At 49.8% G+C, this 26,830-nt stretch overlaps 2 protein-coding genes across 38 annotated transcripts in view; both read left to right on the top strand.

The window, feature by feature from the left end:
* The window catches only part of FAM241B (family with sequence similarity 241 member B), a 161,274-nt gene extending 148,601 nt beyond the window's left edge, over positions 1 to 12,673 (top strand). The window contains exon 5 of the transcript XR_014828058.1: positions 12,497 to 12,673. The gene's annotated coding sequence lies outside the window, so the exon portion shown is untranslated. The remainder of the gene's footprint in view (positions 1 to 12,496) is intronic.
* A 12,517-nt stretch (positions 12,674 to 25,190) lies between these two features.
* The window catches only part of COL13A1 (collagen type XIII alpha 1 chain), a 164,748-nt gene continuing 163,108 nt past the window's right edge, over positions 25,191 to 26,830 (top strand). For all 37 annotated transcript variants that reach the window (XM_084997159.1, XM_084997161.1, XM_084997163.1 and 34 more), the window contains exon 1: positions 25,191 to 26,015. In XM_084997159.1, coding sequence (XP_084853285.1) covers positions 26,011 to 26,015 — 5 coding nt within the window. In that variant the 5' untranslated portion in view covers positions 25,191 to 26,010. The remainder of the gene's footprint in view (positions 26,016 to 26,830) is intronic.

Genomic DNA, 26,830 nt, shown 5'->3' on the forward strand with positions numbered 1-26,830 from the left:
GTGTTTGTAGGAAAAAAGCTGGGGGATGAGGTCGAGCCATCAGGGGCGCCTCAGGTAGGGCGTCTCAGCATGCACAAAGGCTCACAGGGGAGAAGAAGCAAGATGACTAGAGAAATCAACTGCATATTGGTGTTGCTGGAATGTGACATGAAAATGGCAGGTAGCAAGAGTTGGGGCCAGAGTAGTCAGCAGAAGCCAGACCCTGGAGGCCTAAAAGCCTCAAGTAAGGGTTCAGATTTTATCATATAAACAAGGGGTGGACATTAAAAAATTCTGAGCAGAGGAATGATCCAAATAAATCTGTGTTTCAGAAAAAAAACTAAGCAGTGTGGAGGATGCATCGGAAGCAGGAGAATCAGCTGGGACAGGCTGGGACAGACTTGGAAAAAGAGGGCAGGACCTGTCCTTGGAAGCAGTAGGAGGACTGGAGAGGAGAGGGGTGTAGTTGAGAAAGGCTTAGGGGACAACATTCATAGGATCTGGTGACTTATGTGTATAAAGACAAGAGGGAGAAGGAAGATTCCAGAATGACAGCTAGGTTTACAGCATGGGTTACAAAGCACATGGTTACAGCATGGGTACTTCTACTGAGATTGAGAATTCTGAGGGAAAGCAATTTAGGAGAGAAAAAAGTGTGGAACCAATTTTTGTTTTGTTTGTTTTTTGTTTTTATCAGGGCTGCATCTACAGCATATGGAGATTCCCAGACTAGGGGACGAGTCAGAACTATAGCTGCTGGACTATACCAGTCACGGCAGCTCGGGATCCAAGCCACGTCTGTGACCTACACCACAGCTCATGGCAACACCAGATCCCTAACCCACTGATCAAGGCCAGGGATTGAACCCATATCCTCGTGGATCCTAGTCGGATTTGTTTCCACTGCACCACAATGGGAACTCCCAAGGACCAAATTTGGATGTTGCGTTTGAGGAATTCGTGGGCAGGGCATCGATCACAGGGGGGTGGACATGTCAGCTGTCCCTGGGGAGGAAGATCTGGGCTGGAGGCAAAGATCTGAGAGGCATGAGTATTAGAAACTATGGGGTGACAGGGGGGTGAGATCATCTGTGTGCTCATGAGGATGCTTTCTGTTTCAAAGAACAGAACACACACTTCAGATGGGGCTGAAACAAATGAGGGCATTTGTTTATCTCACTTGATTAATTTGGAGAAGGGTCCTGGGCTTCTTCTCAATATGTCATCGAGGACCCAGAACTTTATATGTTTTAGTTCATCCATAACTGTATGTCCTGCAGTCACGTGAAGACATATGAGGTACCTAAAGGACTTGGAACCTCGAGGAAAGAGGATAGAAAACAACTGACTAGTAGATGTGACACCTGCCTTTGTCTGTGTTTGGAAAGAGATAAGAAAGGGATCAGCTCAGAAAGAGCTGGCTGGTTGACAAGCAGGAATGAGAGGGAATTAAATGCCCACTAATTAATACTTGTGGGGTTGGAAGAGGCAACTGCTTCTTAACCCTAAATAGTAAAAGGTAAAATTGAAAAATGCTTTCAGTAGGAAAGGCTGATGCAAACTGATCCTGTGTGGAGCTCTGCTTTGGGCCATGATGCAGTAACAGATACTAGACTGGCCCCCAATGACCATAAACAAGTAGAAAAGTGGGCAAGATATATGAAACATCTGTTTTCAGACACTGGATAACCCGCAGAACAAGACTGTGTTCCTTGAAGGAAGGAAAACAAATGAGATGAACTCCATGATCAATCTGACTTTTTGCCTAGAGGCATTTACCAGACCATGGCTCTGGGAAGAGGGGACCCAAGCACAAGTGTGGCTGTTTTGAGATCAGCATTCAGGACACCAATGCAGCTGGAATTGGCAGAAGGGAGCTATGCAGAGAAAGATCTTCAGAAAACCACGTTTGAGTCCTTTCGAGTCTTTGGCTAAAAACTAAACTGTGCATGTGTATGATGGGCTCCCATGAGATTGGATGAAGAACAAATATTGGAGAAAGAATGATTACTAGGGAGTTGTAAACTGAACAATTCTCTGAGCTCAAACAGAATTGGGAGAGGCTCAAGTTCAGACCTCACCGAACACCCAGAGTATTTAGTGGCAACTTCAGAAAGGCCACGCCTTGGAAGCAGAGCTAAATTAGTCAGCCATGGGGTGAAGGCTTCATAGAGCCATCCTAAAAAAGCATAATGACAAGCCTTGAAAGGATTAAGCTGATCTCCAAGTAATTTGCCAGATCAAAACTTAATACTCCTTAAAGAATGTAAACAAAATTTACTACTCAGTAAGATAATATTCGAAATATCTGTCTTCCAGTAAAAAATCACTGGATATGAGAAGCAAAGGAATGATACTCATAACCAAGAGGAAAAAAAATCAATCAATAGAAACCGATTCAGACATGACAGATGTGATGGAATTAGCAGACAAGAATTTTATTTTATTTTAATTTTTCTCTTACCTGGATGCCTGATGACATATGGAGTTCCTGGGCTGGGGATCAGATCCGAGCTGCAGCTTCATGCGAGGCCGGGGATCCAGCCTGCTTCCTGGCATGGCAGAAACAGCGCCAATCCCATTGCGTCACAGTGGGAACTCCGAAGATGAAAATTTTAAACAGCTATCATAAGTAGATTCAAGTATTTGATGTAAAACATTAATGTAATGAGGGAAGAAATGGAACGTATTTTTTTTTAAAAAGTACTAAATGGAGACTTAGAACTGAAAGATACAGAGTGAAGCTTAATTTTAACGTGTCAACTTAACTGGTCCTTGGTATGCCCACATATCTGGTTAAACATTATTTCTGGGTATGTCTATGAAGGTGTCTCCAGAAGAGGTTAGTATTTGCTTTTTTTTCCTCCTGATTTTTAGCGCCACACCTGCAGCAGATGGAGATTCCCGGGCTAGGAGTCGAATTGGAGCTGTAGCTGCTGGCCTACACCACAGCCACAACAACATGGAATCCGAGCTGAGTCTGCAACCTACACCACAGCTCACAGCAATGCTAGGTCCTTAACTCACTGATCAAGGCCAGGGGTCGAACCTGTATCCTCATGGATACTAGTTGGATTCATTACTGCTGAGCCATAGTGGGAACTCCCCAGAAGAGATAAGTATTGGAATTGGTGAAATGAATAAAGCAGATCACTCTCCTCAGTGTAGCTGAGCATCATCCAACCCACTGGGAACCCAAGTAGAACAAACAGACCAGAATTCTTTCTTTCCAACTGACTGCTAAGCTAAGATATCAGTCTTCTCCTGCCCTTGGACTGGGAACTTCCACAATCAATACTTCTGGTTCTCATACCATTGTTTTTTCCCAGCTTCAGATGACAGATCATGGGACTTCTCAGCCTTCACAATTGTGTGAGCCAGTTCCTTAAAATAAATCAGATAGATAGATAGATAGATAGATAGATAGATAGAGCTTTATCTTATTGGTTCTGTTTCTCTAGAGAATTCTGACTAATACATATAGTATAGGAAATAAAAATTCCACTGGATAGGCTAAATAGCAAAGTAGACATGGCAGAAAAAAAGATTAGTGAACTTTAAGACAGAACTGAAGCACAAAGAGGAAAAAAAGCATTAATAGAACTTTAGTGACTTGTTGGACAATTGGTCTTACATACGTGTAATTAGAGTCCCAGAAAAAGAGTAGGGAGGGTTGGGGGAGTTTCCACTGCAGCTCAGCCATAACAAACCCAACTAGCATCCATGAGGATGTGGGTTTGATCCCTGGTCTTGCTCAGTGAGTTAAGGATCCAGGGTTGCCATGAGCTGCGGCATAGGTTGCAGACTTGGCTTGGATCCCATGTTGTTGTGACTGTGGTGTAGGCCAGCAGCTGCAGCTCCAATTCAACCCCGCTAGCCTGGGAACTTCCATACACTGTGGGTTAGGTCCTAAAAAAAAAAAAAGTAGGGAGTACATGGGTATTTGGAAAAAAAAATCATTTTCCAAATCTGATGAAAACTATAAAGCCACAAGCCCAAGAAACTCCATGAATTTCAATCAGGATAAACACAAAGAAAACCACACCAAGGCACATCACAATCAAACTGCTGTAAACCAATGCTAAGCAAAAAACAAAAAACAAAACTCAAATCAAGCCTTGAAAAACCTTAGCCTGTGCTAGGGATCAAATTGATGGTATGGCTGTCATATCCATTGTTGAAAACTCTGAATGAACTGCAGGATGAATCTTTTCAACTAGACAAACTGAGTCAGGGAAATGATTTGAAAGTGTACTCTCCCATCTAAGCCTGAAGGACCCAACTCACCTTGACTAATTACCCCAAAACTCAGTGTCTTGAGAAGCGGGGGCCAGTGGGTATAAGAGTGGAAGGAGATTCAGCAAATGTAAAATGTATATCTAAAATAAAAACTATAGGAATTCCCAAGTTGCTCTGTGGAAAGGAATCTAACTAGCATCCATGAGGACACAGGTTCGCTCCCTGGCCCTGCTCGGTGGGTTAAGGGTCCAGCATTGCCGTGAGTTGTGGTATAGGTCAAAGACTCAGCTTAGATCCTGCATACTGTGGCTGAGGTATAGGCTGGTGGCTGTAGCTCAGATTCGAACCTTAGCCTGGGAATCTCAATATACTGCAGGTGCGGCCCTAAAAAAAGCAAAAAAAAAAAAAAATTTTTTTTTTTGATCCTACATTTTTTTCCCTCCTGAATTCCTTTCCCTCAGAATTCTTAGAGCAACAGGTCTAACCCAAGAAAGGAAGGAAGGAAGGAAGGAAGGAAGGAAGGAAGGAAGGAAGGAAGAAAGAAAGAAAGAAAGAAAGAAAGAAAGAAAGAAAGAAAGAAAGAAAGAAAGAAAGAAAGAAAAGAAAAGAAAAGAAAAGAAAAGAAAGAAGAGAAGAGAAGAGAAGAGAAGAGAAAAGGAAAGAAAAGAAAGAATAAAAACTATAAATGAATGTGGCTATTGGTGCATGAAGTTGTCCAGAATCAAGTAGATAAGTCCTCTATGTCTTTGAGTTTTACCTCTAAAATTATCACCATCCTGCACTGAAAAGGCTTGTAACAGTTCAAGTTTTAATTTGGGGGCCTGCAGAATTCTACAAGCAGGAAGCAGGTTGAGAAAACTGCTTAGCCCCCAAAGAGGGCTTGTTCTCCAGTGCATACTGTAAATGTGGCCGAGGAGGATAATGGGGCAGGGGATGGAATGCACGTCTCAAACGTGCAGATATTATTGCCCCAGGCATCATGGTTCACACAACAACATTTAAAAGCTGGAAGATGTGGAGTTCCTGTTGTGGCTCAGTGGTAACGAACCCCACTAGTATCCATGAAGATGCAGGTTTTATCCCTGGCCTCGCTCAGTGGGTTAAGGATCTGGCTTTGCTGTGAGCTGTGGTGTAGGTCACAGCTGCGGCTCAGAATGGGTGTGGCTGTGGTATAGGGCAGCAGCTATAGCCCTGATTCGACCCCTAGCCTGGGAACCTCCATATGCCCAATATGGAGTTCCCATTGTAGTGCAATAGGATCTGTGGCATCTCTGCAGCACCAGGACACAGGTTCAATCTCTAGCCTGACACAGTGGGTTAAAGGATCCAATGTTGCTGCAGTTGTGTTAGGTTGCAACTATAGCAGGGAATTCCACATGCCATGGGGCAGCCCCCCCAAAAAAGGAGGAAAGCTAAAATACAAAAAAGAGAGTCTCTCACTAATAGCTCTCGATTTATCAGGGAAAGAGACATTTCACAGAACACCCAGCCGATTACCCCTCAGGGCCCACGGGGCAGGTTGGATCTTGTGCCCAGACTCTAGCTGCAAAGGAGGCTAGTAAAGCAGGTGTCCGATATTTTCAGTCTCAGTTGTGGGATGTAGTTTCTGGCATCTGGGAAGAAATAGGGGTTGTGGAAAGATTATTGAATAGGCAGTCCATAGTGTTTGCCCCACCCCAGGAGTGCCAAGAGTGAGAAATAAGGCCATGGCAGAGTAGGGTCCCAGGGGCAACCAACAAATGTCAAGCTCCATATATGCAGCCAAGGAAAGAGTCTTTTTAGTTTCTGAGTAACAAGTTGCCCCAAAACTTAGTAGCTTAAAGCAGCAAACATTTATATTGTCACAATTTCTGAGGTGTAGGAACCTGAGGACCCCCAGATAAGGGTGAGTCTGGCTTTTGATCTCTCAAGAGGTTGCAGTCAAGCTGTTGGCTGAGGCTCTGTTATCTAAAGCTTTGGTTTGGCCTGGAGGATCCACTTCCATGAAGGTGTATTCATGGGGCTATTGGTGAGTGAAGTCCTCAGTTCCTTGCTGGCTATTGGCTGGAAACCTCAGTTCCTTACCCAGTGAGTCTCTCCTTGGACAGCCCGAGAATCCTCAATATATAGCCACTGGCTTCTCCCAACATGAGTGACCCAAGAGAGAGAGTGAGAGGAGGACCAGCATGGAAGCCACATGGTCCAATGACCTAATCTCGGACTTTGGCCATCACTTTGGCCATGTTCTGTTATTGGCCACCCTGTCCAACCCTGGTACAATGTGTGGAGTGATTATATAATATAAACTTCAGGAGATGGGAATCTTTAGGGTCCATCTCGGGGACTGGCCACTACAGAGCCCTTGAAGGAGACGGAGCTGACAGCCAAAAAAGATGAGGCAACATCATAGAATACAACAGAGAGAGTTCCAGAAGACAAGTGTTTAATAGCTTCCAACATAACACTGAGAACCGGCAGCTAAGAATTGAGAAATGTTCATTGGATTTGTCATTCAGGGTCAGTAAGGACATTAAGAGCAATTAAGAGCAACTTCAGTTGGCCACTTTGCAGTGGACTGAGTTTTAAATGGGTGGGGAGCAATTGGAGAACAGTAGGTATGGACTTCTTTTTTGAGAAGATTGAATGGGAAGGGAGATTTGGACAGAAGCTAGAGGAGGACATGGAAGGTTTTGTTTGGGGAGTATATGGGGCCTCAATCCACCTTTAGGCAGAGGAGACACAGCCAGTGGACTGGAAGAGGTGAAGATCCAGGCAAGGGAAGGATGATGGATGGAGTAGCCTCTTGGAGGAGGCAGGAGAACTGGAGGTCAAAGACACAGGTGGGATGCTTGGCTTTGAACAGAGAGAAACCTCATCCTCTGAGGCTGCAGTGAGGGAGGCAGGATGTCTGGCTAGTGCAAGACCGGAGGGTAAAGATGCCTGGGAATTGAGAACTCTTACCTGATGGCCTCAATTTTCCCAGAAAGAGTGGGAGGCAGGGTTGCAGTGAGCAAAGAGTGAACAATGACGTCAATTACCATGGTGATTGCTTACATATGAAGACAGGTTTGGAAACAGTCTGTTCTCATAAGCAGGGCAAACCCTTCCCTTGTACTCTAATTTCACTTTCTATCTCTCAGCAAACTCGTTTTTCATAGTTGGGGATGCCTTCAGACAGCACCTAAGTTACCACAAGGTATGGATTAGTGGGGGTTGAAATGTACAAGGGTGGGAAATACTAGAACTCAGTGGGTGTGAAGAGTCATGATGTCTCAGTGGGACAGGTACCTCCCAGGACTCATTGCCCATTCTTTCTTACCATTAAGCGTTCATCCATCCCCTGCTTCATCATGCTCTCTACCTCTAGGGAGAGTCTTTCCCTTTTCAGACCAATCATTACGTCTGACTCCCCATGTCTCTCAGGTCCTATACGAAGTCCCAGGTCTAGTCCTTCTCCCACCTGACAGCCTTCAGAGAGACGGTTCTCCTCTAGAATAAATCTCTGTTTCTTCACTTTCCCACATAGGGCAGGGTTTTCGGACCCCTGCTCAGCCCCCTTCTCCTCCAGATTTCCTCCAGGAAAACAATGGTCCTCAAGATCCAGCTATGAGCTGGCTCTCTGACTTTCTTCTGAGCTCCCGAACTACTCACAAGGGTGCCAGGCAGCTCACAACCACCCAGTGCTTGTGGGTGACTGATAGAAACTTCTTCAGTTCTTCTTTTCCCAGATGGGTCAGTCAGATGGGTGGTCTTACAGGTTTTCTCCCCATCCCTAAGCATGATAGACTCCTGCATCTTGGCTTGCAGAAGGAGGCTCCAGATTCTTACTTTGGACTTGTGACAGGGGCATCATTTTTACAGGTCACTTCAAACCTCTCTGAATTGCAGGGAGCCTTGACAACACCTCAAGTTAGTATTGTGAAATATTAACTAATGTTTTATTTCTCTGGTATTGCCCCCTTCCATACGGTGCTCACTTCCTCTCACCCCCAGCCAATTTCTGTCTTGTGTTATTGTCTCAGGGGAGGGACTGGGGCCTCAGGAGGCAAGCAAAGGGTCTCCTGGTTTTGAGTCGAAAACACTTGGGTCATAAGGTGGCAGAATGGGCTCATGCCAGCAAAATTAGGAAGAAAACTTGAGCAAGAGCAACGATGCCACCCCTCAGATTTGCAGAAATTTCCCACACACCAAGGCTGGCCCCAAAGAACAGGAATGGCCCAAGCGTGGCTCTGGACTAGACGAGAGAGACCAGCGAGGGTCTGAGGGGACAAAGGCCATCACCATGGCAACCTGCAGGGACCAGTGAACAAGGACAGACATCACAAACAACACTGAAGACCAGAGGCCTGGACCACTTAAACTTTTGGGAAATTACAAAGGAAAGAACTCCAAACTGGCTTGGATTACATCACTGCTGCTGTGGCAGAGTAAGACCTTGGAATAGAAATAGAGGAGCAAAGAAGAGCATCAGGTCTGTCTCTGTCACACCTGAGACGGTGGGCTGGAACTCATCCTTACTGCTTAAGGTCCTTCCCCGCTCCCCCCCATCACCTCTTTTGGAAACAGACTCATTCCCCTGCTCTTCTCAAATTCTTTGTGCTCAAAAACCAAACCCTTACCATGTGGAAAGGGTAACGGCCAGCCTCTCATGATCTCAGGCATCCAATTTGTGAAAGTCTGTAGCTACAGTAGGTGCCAGTGAGTTCTCACGTAGTAGGTGGTTTGGAAACCACCGTCATGCTGCCAGACATATAATTCTTGGCTTGGCTTTGAACTTGTCAGATCAGCTCAAAGAAAGGAGAGTCCTGGCCCAAAGAGTAAGAGCTTAATTCAGGGTGAAGGCTGTCATGTGACCATGAAGGCTCAGTTCCTACATACACTTAATTCCTTGAATATGATGGGGTTTTTTTCCTAAATATTATTTATCCAAATATATTTATTTTTTAATAATTTTAATTTTTTCCATTATGGTTGGTTTGCAGTGTTCTGTCACTTTTCTACTGTACAGCAAGGTGACCCAGTCACACATACATATATACATCTTTTTTCTTCTTCTTTTTGTCTTTTGTCCTTTTAGGGCCACACACGCAGCATATGGAGGTTCCCAAGGCTAAGGGTCCAATCAGAGCTATAACTGCCGGCCTACGCCAGAATCACAGCAACGCCAGATCCGAGCTGTGTCTGTAACCTACACCACAGCTCATGGCAATGCTGGATCCTTAACCCACTGAGAAAGGCCAGGGATCAAACCTGAAACCTCATATTTCCTGGTCAGATTCGTTTCTGCTGTGCCACAACAGAAACTCCATTAACTCTCATTTTAAAAGCACAGAAAGTTTTGTGTTTCCTCATGACTGATGTATAGATGTTTAGATGTAGGTGTTCATTGGACTTCAGCTGCGCACCCATGTAGCATGGATTATAGGCTGCTGGTAATGGAGGTCTCTCTTTAGTTGTGTGGTGGATACTCGTTCTTATTACAGCTTATGATCTCCTTATCTTCCTAATGGAATCAGCACCCCAAATTCCCTTGGGAGAGCAATTTGTCCTTTCCACTCTCTGTTCATGTGATTTGAATGGGACCATGCACCCTAGGTTGACCTGGTGGGGCCGTGTGACTCAGGATTGCCAGCGATTGTAGTTTCAGCCTCTTGGCTTCAGTGATTGGTTCAGAGGTAGACACATGACCCAATCTGGGCCAATGGCGGCCACACTTGGGAGTTTGTTTCCCATAATTGGAGAAGGAAAAGCTTCTCTTTTCTGCAGACTTTGAATCTGGGACAGTGTAGCCCCAAGTTGGAACCTGATTATGAAACAACCAAAAAATAATATGACTGAGAAATAGGACCAAGGCTGCTTCCCAGTGACAATTTGAAACCCTGGAACATGCTGCACCTGAAGCCAGAACTCTCTTGGGTTTTTCAGGAATATGTTCTAAGAACTGTGGTTGCTGTTCAAGCCCAGTGAGTTGGGTTTTCTGTCCTTGGCACCCCAAAGTGTCCTAACTGGGAAAGTGTGTGTTTGACTTAGCCCCACCCCCACTCGCCCCTCACCCTGGACTAAAAGCACCTGATTTGTCTTGTGCAGAACCCAAGCTTTCAATGAGGACACCGTTTCCCTGTCAAATGCTTCTGCTCTGCTCTAGGGGTGTCAAAACATGGGGCCTGTTCAGAAGAAAAAACATTTGTCTAAAGTGGGTCAACGTCACAGTGTCAGGCTTTCATTACTGTGAACATTACTGTGAAATGTTGGAGAAAGAGGGGCTTCGAAGGGAGAAGAGGAAGGCAGGCCAGGTCCACCCTTACAGAGGCATCACAGGAGGGCTGACGGGTCACTCCCTGGGGAAATGAGGCCTGGCTGGTGGGAATGTTTCCCAAGAGAACAGGCGTGGCTTTGCTGCAAATTCCCACTCAAACCCTTCCTCAAATGGCTAAATAATCTGAAGAGCTTTGCTGTGTATTTTTCATTCCACAGACTATTTGCTCTGCCCGCCTGTCCCAGGCAGCTAAGTTTAACTGATCGAGACGTTCTTGCAAATTCAAGTCAACAGAATCCCATAACTCTTGCGACCACATGCCAACTGTTCCACTGGGTGGCTCTGATTGTGTCCAGTTCAGTAGATGTTGTCTATACCTTCTGCCAGGCCAAGGATCGGCTGAGCCCTATGTGAGCACTGATGTGAATGAGATGCCACCCTCGCTCCTCAGAGAACTCAGAGCTGGGGCAGGTAGGGTGGGAAAAGGCAAATTGCTGGGCAGGTGGCAAGATATAAGGGCAGGAGTTCCCATCGTGGCTCTGCAGTTAATGAACCCAACTGGCATCCATGAGGACGTGGGTTCGATCCCTGGCCTTGCTCAGTGGATTAAGGATCCGGCATTGCCATGAGTTATGGCGTGGGTCACAGACATGGCTGGGATCCCAAGTTGCTGTGGCTGTGGGGTAGGCCAGCAGCTGCAGCTCCAATTCAACCCCTAGCTGAGGAACTTCCCTACGTCCAGGGTGTGGCCCTAAAAAGGCAAAAAATAAAATAAATAAAGTAAAATACTTAAATGTTTTTCCTGATAAAGAGGTTTTGGGGTCCACAGCACAGTAAACCAAGTGGACATTTGTTGGTCACCTCTCAGGACCCAGTAGCCCTGTTTTCTGTTTGGGGATAGTGAGTCAGGAGGGTGGACCTCACCCTCACTCTCCACTAGGGATGAAGCCATTAGCAAATTCCTTCCTCCTGCCCTTGGGGATGGGTCCCGGGTGAGCATGTGACCTGAGCCAGTCCAATTAGAATGACTCGCAGGGTTCTCACCGGTGATGCTAGGATAAGACAGTCCTTCTCTTTGATAGGATGTGAATGAGAATGCACGTAGTGCTGGGAGCTGTGGGGCAGCCACCCTGGGACCACAGGGAAGGGAGGCTGAGGGTGTCATAGCAGAAGACGCAGGGATGGGGAAGGGAGGGAGACAGAAAGGAAAAGAAAGAAAAAGAGCAGAAATAAGGGAAAGAGGGAGGAAGGGAAGCAAGAAACTGAGTTCTCAGTGATGCTGAAACTCTATCACACATCACCTGAAGCCAGACCCGCCTATGGATTTTTCCCTCATGTGAGTCAGTGCTTTCACTTTATTGTTCCAGCCAGTTACAGACCACACTTTTATGACTTGCGACCCAGAACATTCGAAACATTTTTGAGCTGTTTCCAAGTCTGGGCAGCCTGTGGAAATGGTTATGTACACAGGCCTGTCTACCCTGAGGGTCACGACATAAAAGGTGGAGGTTGGTGTCCCTCCGAGCCCCTGGCAGACTTTCCTTTCTGGTGGTCCTGGGTATCTGGGGGGAGGCTGGACATACAGTGCTCTTTGAAGGTTCTGTGGCCCAGCAAGAGGGTTAAAATTCCTCTGCTGGGCAGCTTGTGCCTCCGCCTCCAGGCATCCCGTGAATGAAGCTCTGAAACCAGGAGAAGGGGAAGGAAGGAGCTTAGATGCAATCACTGAAATGCCTGATTCTTGAATTTCCCTGTCTTGGGGGCCACGCAGGTGATGGCAAAGAGTCAGGTGTGTGCTGAGTCTTTTTTTTTTAGTCTTTTTAGGGCCATACCTGCAGCATGTGGAGGGTCCAAGGCTAGGGGTTGAATCGGAGCTGTAGCCACCAGCCTACACCGCAGCTCACAGCAATGCTGGATCCTTAACCCACTGAGCAAGGCCAGGGATTGAACCCAGGTCCTCATGGATGCTAGTCGGGTTCATTAACCACTGAGCCACGGCGGGAACTCCTGTGCTGAATCATTTCATCAAGAGTCTGCCTCCTACAGGGTCAGTGGATGCTGGGACACACCTCCCAGGGCTCCTCCAGGACACGGGCACTGGTTCCCCAGCCACAGGAGTGTTGCTGCTGATGGCTCACAGTTGGCTCAAGGGAATGGCCTCACCCAAGATCTTGCTCCCTCCCTGGGGGTAGCCTGCATCTCAGGACTGGAGGGGGCGTGGAGGTATGGAGACACCCCCCACCCCCGCCACCGCCCCATTTCAGGGCAACTCTGCAGGGCCATCCCAGCTCCCAGCTTTCCATGGGGTTAACAGACACTTCTTGCTACTGCAGTGCAGTTCAACTTCTGCCTCTGCCCTGTCCCACTGCCCTCATTCCCCGGAACACCCCCTGCATGCCGATCTCTCCCTCACTGTCTGCTTGGGGATCCCATTCAACAGATGACACTTAGCGAGGCAGGTCATTGTCTACGTGGCATGTTATTTGAGGCCTGATCCCAGTTGCTTCTTTTCCTGAGTATATGGTAATAGTGTTGGAAAGGAAATGGAGTCAAAAAGCACAGACAACTGGTTTGTGTTTTACTTAAACACACAAATTTTGTTTTTCTTGTTAGAGAAGTAGTGTATGTTCATCGTAGGAAAATTTAGAAGAGCCGAGCTAATTAATTAACAACCGTAAATCCTTCCATGAGAAGCAAGGATGGTTTCTTGTGATTTGAGTTTGAAAATATGTTTTGAGTCTTTTCTATGTACTGGGGGGCGGGGTCGAGTCCCCCCAAACCCCATGGGGTAGGGGTACTCCTTTCTGCAGAGCAGACAACAGGGGCTCAGAGCTGTGTACTGACTTATTGGGTTACTCACAGGGCGAAGCGCAGGCAAGTAAAGCTCACAGCTTTTGGCTTCAAATTCACAGCTTTCCTCACAGTGTCCCAGACGAACAAATGCATGTTAGAGTTTCTGGAGCGTGTGCTTTGATGGGCAGAGTGGCTGGTATGGAAGAAAGTTCCTAGGCCAGGAAACCGAAGCCTTCCTTCTAGTCCTGGCTCTGCCATTTGCTTGCTGAGTGATCTGGGACAAGGATTTTTCTGGGCATGTCCTCCACGGGGCGGGGGGGGGGGGGGGGGGGGGAAGGGGGGGGATCACCAGGCAGCCTGCTCTAGACAATGGTGAGCGGGAGCAGTGGTGCTGGCTGCCTGCAGGGGGCACCACTGAGAAGAAAAAACTAACAGGGACGTGGAATTGCCTTTCCCAAAGACCACAATCCCCTTGCAGAGCCCCCACTGGCCTCCCAGGGGCACTGGGATGAGCACTGGTGAGGCCTTGGGAGCCTCGGACAAAACCAGAACCACATAAGGGTGAAGCCCAGAGCTGGAACCTCCCACGTCTGGGTAAAAGGCTTCATTTATCTTTCTTAGTTCTCTTTGGCCAAGGGAGATGACAGGAGAATGTTTTACTTATTTTCCTCCTTTTTTTTTTTAAGGAAAATTTTCCATTGTGGAAATGGCATGTGTTTATTTTTAGAAATCCAGCCACAGGGATCTATAACTCCTGGGAGAGGGAGGTAGCCCAGGGGCCAGGGCTGACCCTCCTATATTAGAGGCAGGTCTGAGTTTCTTCAGCCCCTGGGTTCCTCCCTCCTAGGCCTCTCTCCTTTTAGCAGAGCAGGACCATTGCTCCTGGACTAGAAGGAAAATGGCCAAGATGGTGGAAGTCCAGGAGTTACAACTGTGGCTGACACCCATTGAGCGCTTGCTGTGCGCCAGGCCCCGCCCGGGCCCGTGCGCTGCTTTACCCGAATTGAATGCTTCCGGGAACCCTGGGAAGGAAGAAATCTTATCTGCATGTTACAAGGGAGAAAATCGAGTCTCAGAGAAGTAATTACCAGCCCAAAGCAGGGAAGTAAGAATTACACGCAGGTTTGTCTGGCTCCAGCGTGACACCGACAGTCTTCTGCCTGAATCAGAAACAGAGCTGTGTGCTCACCTCTGCAGGCAAGAGCCCCCCTTAGGGAAAAAGAACTGAACCCCAAGGAAGAGGCAGGCACTTCCCAGTAACGAGCTCTCCTGGATCAGTGCTTCTGCCCCAGTGGGGGCAGGGGACCAGGCAGCTCCCTAGAGCAGGTGGCTTCTTCCATGGAACCCCCGGAAGTCCACTCCCTCCCCCACTGGCCCCAGGCCCTCTTTCTGAAAAATACTTTCTTGGGTAGAAGGGGAAGAAAGGGGAGGCATCCAGGGAAGGGTTTGGATCAGAAGCAATGTTGGGGGTGGGGTTTCGACCCTGAGCACATTTCCCAGTGGGTGTAATGAGTTAGGGGGTGGGACCTGGCACCCAGGCTGCCTGGCTTCCCACCCTGCCTTTCCAATGGTGCAACTCTGGGTGAGTCATGTAACCTCTTCTCCCCGAGTTTCTTCCTTTCTTAAAAAATAGAAATACCTACGGTTGTGATGATTTCATCATGTGAGGTGATGTATACAAAGCACTTAGAAAAGTCCTTGGCACCCCGTCAATGCTTAACAAAAATTAGCTGCTATGACTCTCCAGGGGTAACTCATTTTCACCAAGTAGATCATGATGAATTAATAGTCACAGATATAAACAAAGCATAAACATTCAGACACAGGATGCAGTGCATTTTTATGTTTGCTGTCCCACCCCCAAGTTCATCTTGCCTGAACCCCTGGAAGCACTTGGAACTCTCAGAAAAGAACTGATGGGGTTGGGGACCCTGGGTCTTTCTGTTCCAGAAGGTCCCCATACAGTTCTGAGCTTCTATGGGGTGCCATCTGGGACCCTCCTCCTCAGGTTTAGCTAAGATTTATTTAGCTAAGGAAAAGGACAGCATATGACATGCTGGAAGAATTTCTTCTTGCTCCCACCCTTTCTTATAATCCTTTCTTGGGTCTTTTAGGCCTGTATTTCCAAGATAGGTACCCACAGTAGGTTGGTACGGCTTTAGCATCTTCGGCAGAAGCATCACGATCCATCCACATGATTACTGTCCCCATCACCAGCATTGTTCCCATGAGTGTCACATCTAATCTGAACCTTCATCACCACCACCCCCGTTTTTTTGCAGCGTCTTCACATCACTGTAACCCACCTCCATCACCGATGGCTCCCTCACACGATCATCTTTATACTCCCAGGATCACCTTGTGCTCAGGGTCAGTTCATGTTCATTGAATCACCGTTAGGCTCCCTCTCACATGATCATCTTTACACTCCTATGATCGCCTTCTGCTCAGAGTCGGTCAGAAGCCTTTGGCAGCAAGTGACAGAAACGCAAGTCAACCAGCTTAACTGCAAAGGGCAAGTCCTTCCTAGGGATGCCTATTCCCAAGGGACTCAAACACCAAAAGATGCTCCATCTCTTATCTCTCTTCCTCTCTGCTATTCTTTTAACTTTCTTCTGGAAAATGTGAGTCAGGGATTTGTGTCCTGGCTACTCAGTGGCTCCAAAACAAAATGTTTTCATCTCTGAAGGTCAGATGGGAAAATCGCTGGGAAGGGCCCTGATTGGTTCAGCTTGGTTACCTTTTGGGCCAATCACAATGGCTAGAAATGTGTGTTCTTATCATTAGCCCAGATTGGTCCTGTGCCACCAAGCACTGACAGGGCCAGTGGGAGAACCTTGGTGGGCAGGTGGATAACCTAGTTTGTTATCCACACTCGTCGACCCCGTTTCCCACCACCATGCCCATCATCTCTTCCACCACCTCCACCACCACCATCACCACTCTTTTCATGAGGATTATAATGTGCCAAGCCCTGAACTTCACATTTGGAACCGCAACAAATTTGAATTTGATGAAGTCTCCAGTCCTTCAGGAATTTTCCATTTCTGGAAAACAAGAATGTTGACATGTTCAAGGTGCTGGACTCCTAGTCCTTGGCCATGGGGTGGAGCAGAGGGAAGCTGTGAGGACAGAGTCCAGCACCTCTGCAGCACTGGCCCTAATCTGTGGGCAGGGCCAGCCCAGAGAGGGTGCTGTTCCTTCAGATGTGCCAAGTTCCTGCACCAGCCCCAGCCTGCCGCCTGCAGGAGCCCTCAGCACATCTGCCCCCCTCCCCTGGGGGGGGATGGGGCTTGCTTTTGGATTCCTGCCTCCTGCTCCTGCTCCATCTCCAAGTGAACATCTGTTTCCAGATGTTGTCCCAGAGCCATATAAAGCCAAAGGAAGACTCAAGTTAATATATCTGTAGCAGACCCGACTGTCAGCAGCGAGCTAATGTCAGGAACGGATCACTCAAAGAGAGCAATCGCCCTCATTTCCTGATGGGGGAGAGGCTTATAGGAAAGACAAACAGGGCATCCCTCTCGCCCCCAACTTTAGAAATGACCTTAGCAAAGCAACAACCTTTAAGAAAAAAGAAAAAGAAAAAGAAGTCCTCTATAAGGAGGTTTACAGGAACAAATGTTCCAGGCAGTTCTGCTTTCACAGCTACTGCTGGCGAAGGAACAAGAGGGAGCAAAGCTCTGTTGGGAGGACAAAGCTTCCTCTGGGTTTCCTGGCCATCAGCTGTAGTCCAGACACTGGGTTAAGCTGGAACCTGAGGGGCTATGCCCTGCATGGTAGGAAAGAGACCTGGCCCAGATCCAGCCCTGCCACTGGATGGCTGTGTGACCTTGGACCACATTCTGACCTCTCTGGGCTCAGTTTCTGAGCACAGGTATCATCATTTACCAGTGGAGCCTCAGGGGGATTTCTGAAAGTTCTCCTGAGCAAGGGGTAGAAATACTTCCTGCTTCAACCAGGAGAGCCGCTCCTAAGATGAGCAGTTTCACCCCAAGCGCTGAGATGAGGCTCAGAGGCAGAGCTCCACGGTCGAGACAATGAGTTCCACAGTGGTGGGGGTGGGCAGGCGCTGGGGACAGGCGAGCACGCAGAGACACAACACCACGACTTGCAGTTTCCAGATGCTGGTAAACAGGGATCTGCTTCAGTAAACTAATTGTGCTCTTCATTGCCCGTCTGTCATCAACCAGAAACATCTGTCTCTTAACCCGCTGTTGCCTGCCTTTCTGACAGCTCTTCCCCTGTCGGGGAGCGCTCAAGCCCTGGGCTGCTTCTCTGAGCACATGCTAGGGGTGCCCTTCCACCATCCCTGTGCTGAGGCCCGGATTCCAAGCCTTGTTTCCACGGGCTGACAACTTGGAGGGGCTGCTTCTCACTCTCACTCCCCGCAAAAGCTGCAAATAGGGCCCTGATGGAGGCGTTTGCTTGAGCCTTCTGACATCTGGCTGCAGTGTGACCATCACCGTCATCTCTTTTGGATTTTGTACTTTATTAGAGTCTTGCACATATGATCTCATTTGAGTCTCCCAGCGCTCCCCTGAGTACGAATTAATATTCTCTTGCCCTGGGCAGGCGGCTGAGATCCAGAGAGGTGAAGACGTTTATTGAAAGGCACACAGTGTGCAGATGGAGAGGCCAGGACTCTGTGTTTCTGGATTTCGAAGATGGCGCTTTGTTTTAACTCACCCTGAGTCAGCAAAATGGTTTCACCCCAAGCGCTAACCTCAGTAGATTGATAGCAGCTTCCTGCTTTGAGAAGCCTAAGCAGTGTGTTTGTGTGTGTGTGTATTGTGTGTGTGTGTGTGTTGTGTGTGTTGGGAGTGGTGTTCTGTCCTTGATTAGTGATGTTTGCTAGTCACGTGGGAATGGGAGTGTTGGCACGGATGTCCAACGTGACCAGACTCTGCCACCTGAGAAGAACAAAAGGGACTGATGGTTGAGGCTGTTGAGGGTCAGGTGGTCACGTGGTGCGTCCCTGCGAGGATGTCCCACAAAAGTCTGGAACTTCTGCTCTGTTCTTCCCAGTCCTCTTCCCCCATCTGGATCCTACCGTGCTTGAGGTTCCTGCCTGGTCCTCACCTCTTCCAGGAAGCCCTCCCGCACCTTCACCCAACTCCAAGTCTCAGCTTTTCTCTCGTCCTCAAAGTCCCAGAGTCACTACTCATCTGCCTGTTTGGCGGGGCCCTAGCTCACACTGCCTGGCGCTGCTGTTCTCTTTCCTATACCTGCCGGTTCCTACAAAGGCCCCATGGGACTGCACATGCTGTGAGCACCTGACACTGGCTTTTGTTCCCAGCAGGTGCTTAATAATAAGTGTGGAGGGACTGACAGATCAATGACCTGCACCATCCCTCGTCTCAGCTGCAGGAGCGCAGAGCTTGGGAGGAGGCGTGAACCCTTGTTCAGTCTTTGTTGTAGGTCCCCAGTCTGTGCAGCTCTCAGCATGGCAATGGTGGGCTTGTGCTGCATATGCCGACATGACTCTCAACACCCACCATTGTGTCCAATCCTCATCGTGACCCCAGGAGGTACAAACTGTTCTCCCCGTAGTTCAGATTCCAAAAGCAGGTGCAGAGAGAGGCTACACAGTTTGCCCAAGATCACACAGCTAGTAAACAGTGGAGCCAGCACCTGAAACTACTCAGAACAGCCTCCAAGTGAGCAGGAAATGGGCCCCAGAGATGTCCATGCCTCAGCTTGACATAAGGCCAGGTGGGAGACTTCCTCTGAATTCTTCTTAGACCACCTGAGACCAGAAGGATGTGGGCTATTTGGAGCCTCCCAGCTGTTCCTGCAAGAGGTCATCAGGAGAAAGCAGGTCTGAGAAGAGTCTGGGCAGTGGGGTGAATAGTTGGGTATGGGCTTTGCTCACCATGGTATTCTCCACGTCTGACTATTTTAGGATCAAATGATCCTGTGGACAGACCCCTCCCTCCCAGGCATTCTTCTCAGGCTGAGGTAGATAGCTGACTGTGGATTTCATCTGGAACCAGGTTCAGAGATAGTTCCCTCCCACAAGACCTGGGCTTGGCCAGGTGACCTGTTTTGGCCAATGAGACATGGGCAAGCATAGGGTCATCGTAAGCACTTGCCACGGGGGCTTGGCCTCTGGGAATCTCCCTTTGAAAGCTAGCTGCCATGCTGTAAGGAAGCTCAAGATAGACTATGGGATGGTGAGAGGCCACCTAGAGTGGCCCCAGGGGGATGAGGGGCCGTCTTGAATGTTCCAACCCCAGCTGAGCTTCCAGCCAAGCTTCCACAATGCAGCCTCATGTGTGACCTCAACCACGCTACTTGGAACAGAAGAACTATTCCGCTGAGCCCTGTCAACTCACGGAATGGTGAGCAATACTTCATCACTCTCTTTAAGGAACCAAGATGTGGGGCCATCTGTTATGCTGCTCCTAAAGCCTGAAACACTGACCCTGGTCACTGCACTATCACTCCTAGGCATGGCTGGGTCCTGACCATGCAAAAGCATGTCCATATTCTCATATACACACCTCGACCAAAGCAGATGGTACACAGGCAGGTTAGCACACGCCCATGCTGGGCACAGGTACAGGTACATTCTTACCCACACACACACTGGGGGTGGCCTATAGATAGTCCCGTTGTTCTGTGGGGCAGCTCAGGTCACCCACAGTATTCATACTCCCCTGCACATATCTGCTCGTACGTGTGGGCGGCAGTGTGCATGATCTCGGATACCAAAGCCAAGTGCAAATAAAGGCAAGTACAGGCTGTGAGACCCTAGGTCGAAGCAGCTGGGGTGGGGGGTGGGGGGGTCCACACACATGCGCACAATCGCTGGTGACCTGAAACCATAAGTATCCAAATTCCTCCAAGCCCTTCAGCCTGCTGAACAGGGTCCCCCAGCGTTTTCATCGGCATAGCCTCCGCACTTGGCTCCGCTCTCTACTTAATGAGAGAGTTTGTTTTGGCCCCAGTTAACAAGGCTCCCAGGGCCTCCTGGGCAGGCTGGCCCTCCCCCGCACATCTGCAGCCCCTGCCCCTCGACCTCCATCCCCAGCTCTGTAGAGTCACAGCCAGCGAGCTGATCGGCGTGGCTGTGTGGGAAGGAAGTGGGGATTCAGGAAAAGGCATTTCCAAATGGCTGATCTGCAGCTCCAAGCAGGAGCCTTGGGCTGGCCCCCCAAACCCCAACACATGCTCCCCAGAGACACTGCATGCTACTGTCCTTGAACCTGGGTCATGTTTAATCTTAGAGCGTGTGCAAGGGCAAGACTGAGAGCTTGAGCCCAAGAGAATGCCTGCCTTGCTCCTCTTTTATCCTGAACCTGGCCTCCGTTCCTACTCTTTGGGATCCCATCTGGTGCAGGTCAGGACCTCTCGACACCCAGCACAGGGGCAGAGCCCCCTCAGGGGCTCCCCTGTGCCCTCAGGATAAAGCCCAGACCCCTTATCCTGCTCAGCCCCTGCCACCTCTTCAGCAGATGCTCCCCAGCCTCTCCCTTTGCCCTGCACATTTCAGCCACAGTGACCCCCTCACCAATCCCCCCCAACATCACACTCTTTTTCTGCTCCAGGCTTTCTCACTGGCAGGTCCCTCTGTGTGGCATGCTTTCCCTGCACCCCTGTACCTCACTAACTCTGCTCACCCTTCAGGTCTCATCTCCCAAGCACCCATTATCTCCTGCACTGTAGCACTTATCCCTGCCCAGCCTCCCCCACGAGTCAGCCCTGTTCACCACTGTGTCCCCAACACCAGCACAGGGCCTGGCACTAGAAATTGCTCCATAAATATTTGCTGAATGCCTGAATGTTTGAGTTAGGAAGATCTTCATACATCCCAGTTCTTTTCCTTGCTCATCAGTCTCTAAATCTTACATAAGACGAAGTAGATGGTCAGGTTGATATAGCCAGGAGATGGAGTTCCCGTCGTGGCTCACTAGTTAACAAATCTGACTAGGAACCGTGAGGTTGCGGGTTCGACCCCTGGCCTTGCTCAGTGAGTTAAGGATCCAGAGTTGCCGTGAGCTGTGGTGTGGGTCGCAGACGCAGCTGGGATCTGGTGTTGCTGTGGCTGTGACGTAGGCTGTCGGCTCCAGCTCTGATTAGACCCCTAGCCTGGGAACCTCCATATGCCGCGGGAGTGGCCTTAAAAAAAGGTAAAAAGACAAAAAAAAAAAAAAATATATATATATATATATATGTAGAGAGAGAGAGAGAGAGAGAGCCAGGAGAGGCCAGAACTAGAATCTATCCAAACATCCATTCATCCACTCACTCATTCATTTAAACCACCATTTCTACTGCATTTGCCCTGTGTTGAGTGCTGAGCAGATAGAGATGAATAGTCATCCTGCTCTCTAGAAACCCACAGCCTAGGGGAGGGAATAGACCAGGTCATAGTTGGGACCTGGTTTTGGCTACACAAGACAGACCAGGATAACACTGGCTCAAATGAGACAAGTTACCTCATTCGCATGAAAGACTAGGCTTGTCTGGCAACTCAACTCCACAAAGTCATCAGGGATCGAGGCTCCTTCTCTCTCGTTGCTCACTGCATGCAGCAGCCAGAAGCAGAGCTGAGAAGCAGGGCAATGATCATAAAGCCTGGGAGAGAAACCAGGGACAGGGAGTCTGCAGTACAAGGGGGCGATTCTGGTAGGTTCCCCAGGCCAGGCCTCTTTGGGGGAGGTCTCCCGGTTGGGGCTACTACACGGGAGATTTGATCCTGTCTAAAGCACTAGGCATGGGGCAGGCAGCAGGAGCAGAGAAATCCAAAAGGAAGAAGGATCTGAAAGAAACTAAGGAGGTGGGATTTATAGGACTTGATCTCAACTGGATGAAGGAGGTCAGGGTGAGGGAGAAGGCACACATCCAGCCTGAACCTCGGCACGATGCCAATGCCACACACCAAGGGAACGGGCAGTGCCTGGGGAGCTGGAGATGAGGTGAGGTGGGAGGGGGGAGGGAGTGCCAAATGGAGCTTCCAGAAGCAGCTGAGACTTGAGTGAGAAGTGCTAGGAGATGTGGGCTGTGGATTTGCTGGGGAAAGACATCATCAGAGATGGACACAAACTCAGGAGGGACAAGTGCCCCCACCATCCCGAATGCAGTGCAGTGACTTTTACCTTGGATGTACCTCCCAATCCCCGGAGGAGCTTCTGTAAACAGGATGGGAACCTGGGCTTGTTCTGTGCCCCTGCTCCCACCACAAAGAGATTCTAACTCAGAAAGATGGAGTGAGACCCTCTCAGTGGCTTTGGGTTCTTTTACTTGGAGGATAAGAAACACAATGCAAAATGGCTTGAGCAAAAATGAGTCTGGTCATTGAAAAGTGCAGACATGGGTGTGCTGGGGCACAGTTTAACCCAAGAGTTTAAATAATGCCTTCGGGACACAGTCCCTCTCCACCTCTGCTTTTGTGGGTTTCATTCTCAGGCGGGATCTTTAAGAACAGAGGCAAGATGCCCCCTGCAGTAACTGATATTCTTTTAGAAGAACGCCCTTTGCGAAGAAATCGCATTCCCTTTCCAATCATTCCAGCCTGATTCTCATTAGCCTGAACCGGGCTACATGCCCATCTCCGGCCGATCACTGTAGCCAGAGGAGAAGGAGATGCTAATTGGTTAGATTAGTTCACATACCCTGGAGCAGGGTATGGGGTCAACCCCATCAGAGCCACAGGGACTGGGCTTGGAGCCATTGGTAGGATTTTAAGGTTCAGAGAACAGGTGAGTGAAGGATGGACTTCCCGGCGGAGGGTCCAGCACAAGCAAACACGTGGAAGCAGAAAGACGCAGAAAATACTTTAGGAGCCGTGCATAGGGACATTTCCACTTAGCTTTCCATTCTAGCACCCAGAGTATCTGTTTTCATCTAGGAGTGTAATAATGACCACAGATTAAAGTCAAACTCTCTGGGTTAGTACTGAAAGTCTATCTTCTTGCTGCAAACAAGAAATCCTATTTCCTACAGATGTCAGTTAACTCCGACACTGACAGAGTATTGATCCAACATTGACAGAGAATGCCTGGAGTTTCTTTGACCCCAGCGTCACCCTGGGTGCCCCCGGGGTTCAGACAAGGTGTTTCTGGTGCTGGAGTCAGGTTAATACTGCTGCACCCTCCTCCTTCAGCTCCCAGTCACATAGGTGCTTCAGTCCCAGACCTTTTAGGTTTCACTCCCTGAGCATTCCTCAGGGCCCCTAAAGTCTTGAAAGAGAAGAGATCAGCTTGTGGAACAAGGAAGGAATGAAACCACCCCCTAGTCCAAGTCCTCCATGCCCTCTACCCTTGCAGAGGGTGGGGGTGGGGTCAGGGGACATCGAAGGGGAGCCAAATCAAAGTCCTTGGATCGCCTGGCATGCACCACTCAGTGCAGAAATTCTCTAGTGCCCCCTGGTGGTCATTGGCACCACTGCGCTCTCTCAGGGATTGCTCCCTATGGCCCAATTGAGACATCCATCACACTGGAAGGAAACACGCGCCCTTACCCAAAGTCCCACATCAAGGAAAGGCCAGAGCTGGAACTGACCCAGAGCTCCTGGCCACCAGTCCTTTCCGCAGAATCGCTTTCTATCTCTGAGTCCTCCATAGTGGCTAACTGACCTGGCAGGCAATGTCATAACACGTATTACTTATGATACAAGTACTATATTAGTATGTTACTCTATCAGATATGCCCCACTCTTCTGTGTGCCATGATACGGGATTATATATTATATAGTAATCAATATATATGATATATTGATCAGGTCAATATATAAAATGTGAAGTTGAAACCCTGTTATTATGAAATGGAATCACAGAAACACTCCTGTCGCCCCCACCCACCCTTATTTCACATTTCAAGGGCCAGCCTTTTATATCCCCCACCCCCACCCCCTTCCGCTGTTCCTGGGAAGTGAGCTTTCTCCATAAACTCCAGCCCATCACCTCATTCGCAGGAATGTCAAGAGGTGCAAAGAGATAAAGTCTCTTGGGATACAAATGTTACTTCAAGTAGGGGAGGTGACAAGAGAAGAGAGGAATCTACAAAATGCCCTTGGCAGCATTCTCTGCTGGAGCATAGGAAATGACAGCAGGGAGCAGGCTAGGAGTGTGTGAGGGAGAACTGCTCACCTTAATGGCTTCCATGGTTGAGGCAGATTGTTCTGACGGCAGAGGGCTGGAAGGGGTCTCAGATCAATGGCAGACAAGAAGGGGAGGGCTCAGGACTGGCAGGTGGCTGTACTGACTGGCCTCCCGGACACCCCAGAATAACTCTCAGCTCAGTTTTTATGCACCTGTACCTGATGTGTTGATCCTGAAAGAGACAAAGGCACCAGTTCTGCTGCCCCCCCTAGATAGCTGACTTTTCACCCTGGAGTAAAGATGTGGTTGGTGGAATGAGCCCCATCAAAGGTGCTGGGGCCCAAGTTGGAGCTGGTTTGGGGAGGAAAAGAGGGGAGGAGACATCACAGGGGTGGGGAGGGGTGCTGAGTGGCAGCTGAAGGGACTCAGATAGTCCTGCTTAGGAGCCAGAGGTCCGTCTAGATGCCTGATGTTAACTCAGCCCCACTTCTCAGAGGATCCCAAAGACTGGCTTTGCCAGCTTGTCAGAAGGCAGAGTGATGCCTGGACCCAAGACTTAGGAGGAAGGCAAAGAGGGCCCTCCTTGTGAATTCGGGAAAAGGGAAAGAAGTGAAGCCCCAGCTCTACTCCACACCCCCTTCCTGCCTATAAATAACCCCAAGTGTCACTTCAAAGGGGACGGGAGCGCGGGAGAGGGGCTCCCAGGCCTGGTGGGTTGGGGCAGCTAGCCCTGCACACCACGCCCCCCACCCCGGGCGAGTTTGCATAAATAAACAAACCCAAGCCGTCTGCCCCGCAGGAGGTGGAGGAGAAGAGGGGAGGAGGAGAAGAGAGGGGGGCGGGAGAGATTAGTTTGGGAAGTAGCACGGATTGCTCATCCGATCCGTGCAGCCGCAGCTAGTGTGTCAAGTTACAGAGGCGCCGGAATCGGCCCCAGCGCTGCTCCGCCGCGGCCACGACCCACCTCTGCCCATGGGGCCCTCCGTGTGCGCCCCTTCGCCCCGGGACTGAAACTGGCTCGCCCGGGAGACGGGAGACATCTAGGACAGACAGCGCAGAATCAACTCCAGGACTCTGCAGATACTTGAAGGGAAAGACGGGGCGGAAAGGAAAACCGGCCAGATTCCCCTAACTTTCCTGAACTTGGAACGTTCTTCGAAGTAACTTTTTTTTTTCTCACCTGGGTGTACCCCGATTACTGCTGGTTGTAATTTTTTTTTTTTCGGCTTTCCCCCTCCAGCTGCCTTTTTCTTTCTTTTTTTTTTTTTTTTTTTTCCTCCATCCTCTTTGCTGGGAGCAAAGGAAAGGGACATATTCCACCGACACAAACCCTTTCCCCCTGTCCCGCAGCTTGGATCGCGCCTGTGGGCAGTGGCTCTCGCCTTTATTTATTCTATTTATTTATTTATTGGTTCTCAAGACGCGAGGGGATGGTAGCGGAGCGCTCCCGCAAAGCGACAGACTCCGGTGCCCGCGGCCCTGGGGAGCTGGGCGCGCCCGGGACGGTGGCGCTGGCGGTGGCGCCGGTGGAGCGCTGCGCGCGGCTGCCGAGCCCGGGGTCCTGCGGGCTGCTGGCGCTGGCCCTCTGCTCGCTGGCGCTCAGCCTGCTCGCCCACTTTCGGACGGCCGAGCTGCAGGCCCGGGTGCTGCGCCTGGAAGCAGAGCGTGGGGAGCAGCAAATGGAGCCGGCTATTTTGGGACGAGTCAACCAACTGCTGGATGAGGTCTGTGCTCTTTGTTGCTGCCTTTTATCCCTCCCCGCGGCGCCCCCTCGCGCAGCCTCTACACTTTGGACCAGCCGGTGCCCGTGTGCTCTTGCTCTCCCCGCCGCGCGGTGCGCCCTGGCCTCGCACCAGTTGTCTCGGGGCGGGTGGGGGTAGGGACGGACGCTGCCCTGCCAGAGGCCAGGAGGACCCGGACGGCTTGCGCTGGACCCCTCGGCTCCCGCCTCCGGGAGGCGCCCCCCGCCTTCCACCCTAGGAACGCCCTGAGCGCGCGGGGCAGGTGGAGGAAGGCAAGACGCGGGAAGCGCGTAGAGGCGGCCAGGCTCCACTTCTCCCTCTGGCACTCCGCCACCGTGGTGTGAGAGCCGCCCAGCGCCCACGCGGCGGGACTTGAGCCCCGTGGCCTGGGCCGAGGCTTGCTGGGCCCCCGCGGCCCTCCCCATCCATCCCTCGAGGATCAGTGCTGCTGACTTTTATTGCCATGTTCCGTTGGGAAGAGAGTGAGGGAGTGAGTCATCCAAGGGGCTGAGGGGGACAGGGGGCAGTCCTTGCAGGGCAGTGGTGTCCTGGTCCCAGCCCAGACGCTAGGGCCCAGGTGTTGGTTGTTCTGGTTCTCCTGTCCTTTGGCACCAATTAGCCCTTACCTTCTGGTTCTGAAGCTGGACTTCTTGTCCTTAGTTTCCTGGAATGGTCCCTAAAATTTTGTGTCTGTGTGTTTTTTCTGGGAGAAGGATGCTGAGCTTCCCCCATCCCCTAAATGTCCTTGAACCCAAGCATATTAAAAGCCACTAGTGTCTCTTAGCCATGGTAGTCTT

The sequence above is a fragment of the Sus scrofa genome, chromosome 14, assembly GCF_054392235.1.
Source record: "Sus scrofa isolate SSC_HxYL_T2T_F1_AM1 chromosome 14, Sscrofa_HxYL_maternal_Yorkshire_Landrace_v2.0, whole genome shotgun sequence".
Taxonomy (NCBI): domain Eukaryota; kingdom Metazoa; phylum Chordata; class Mammalia; order Artiodactyla; family Suidae; genus Sus; species Sus scrofa.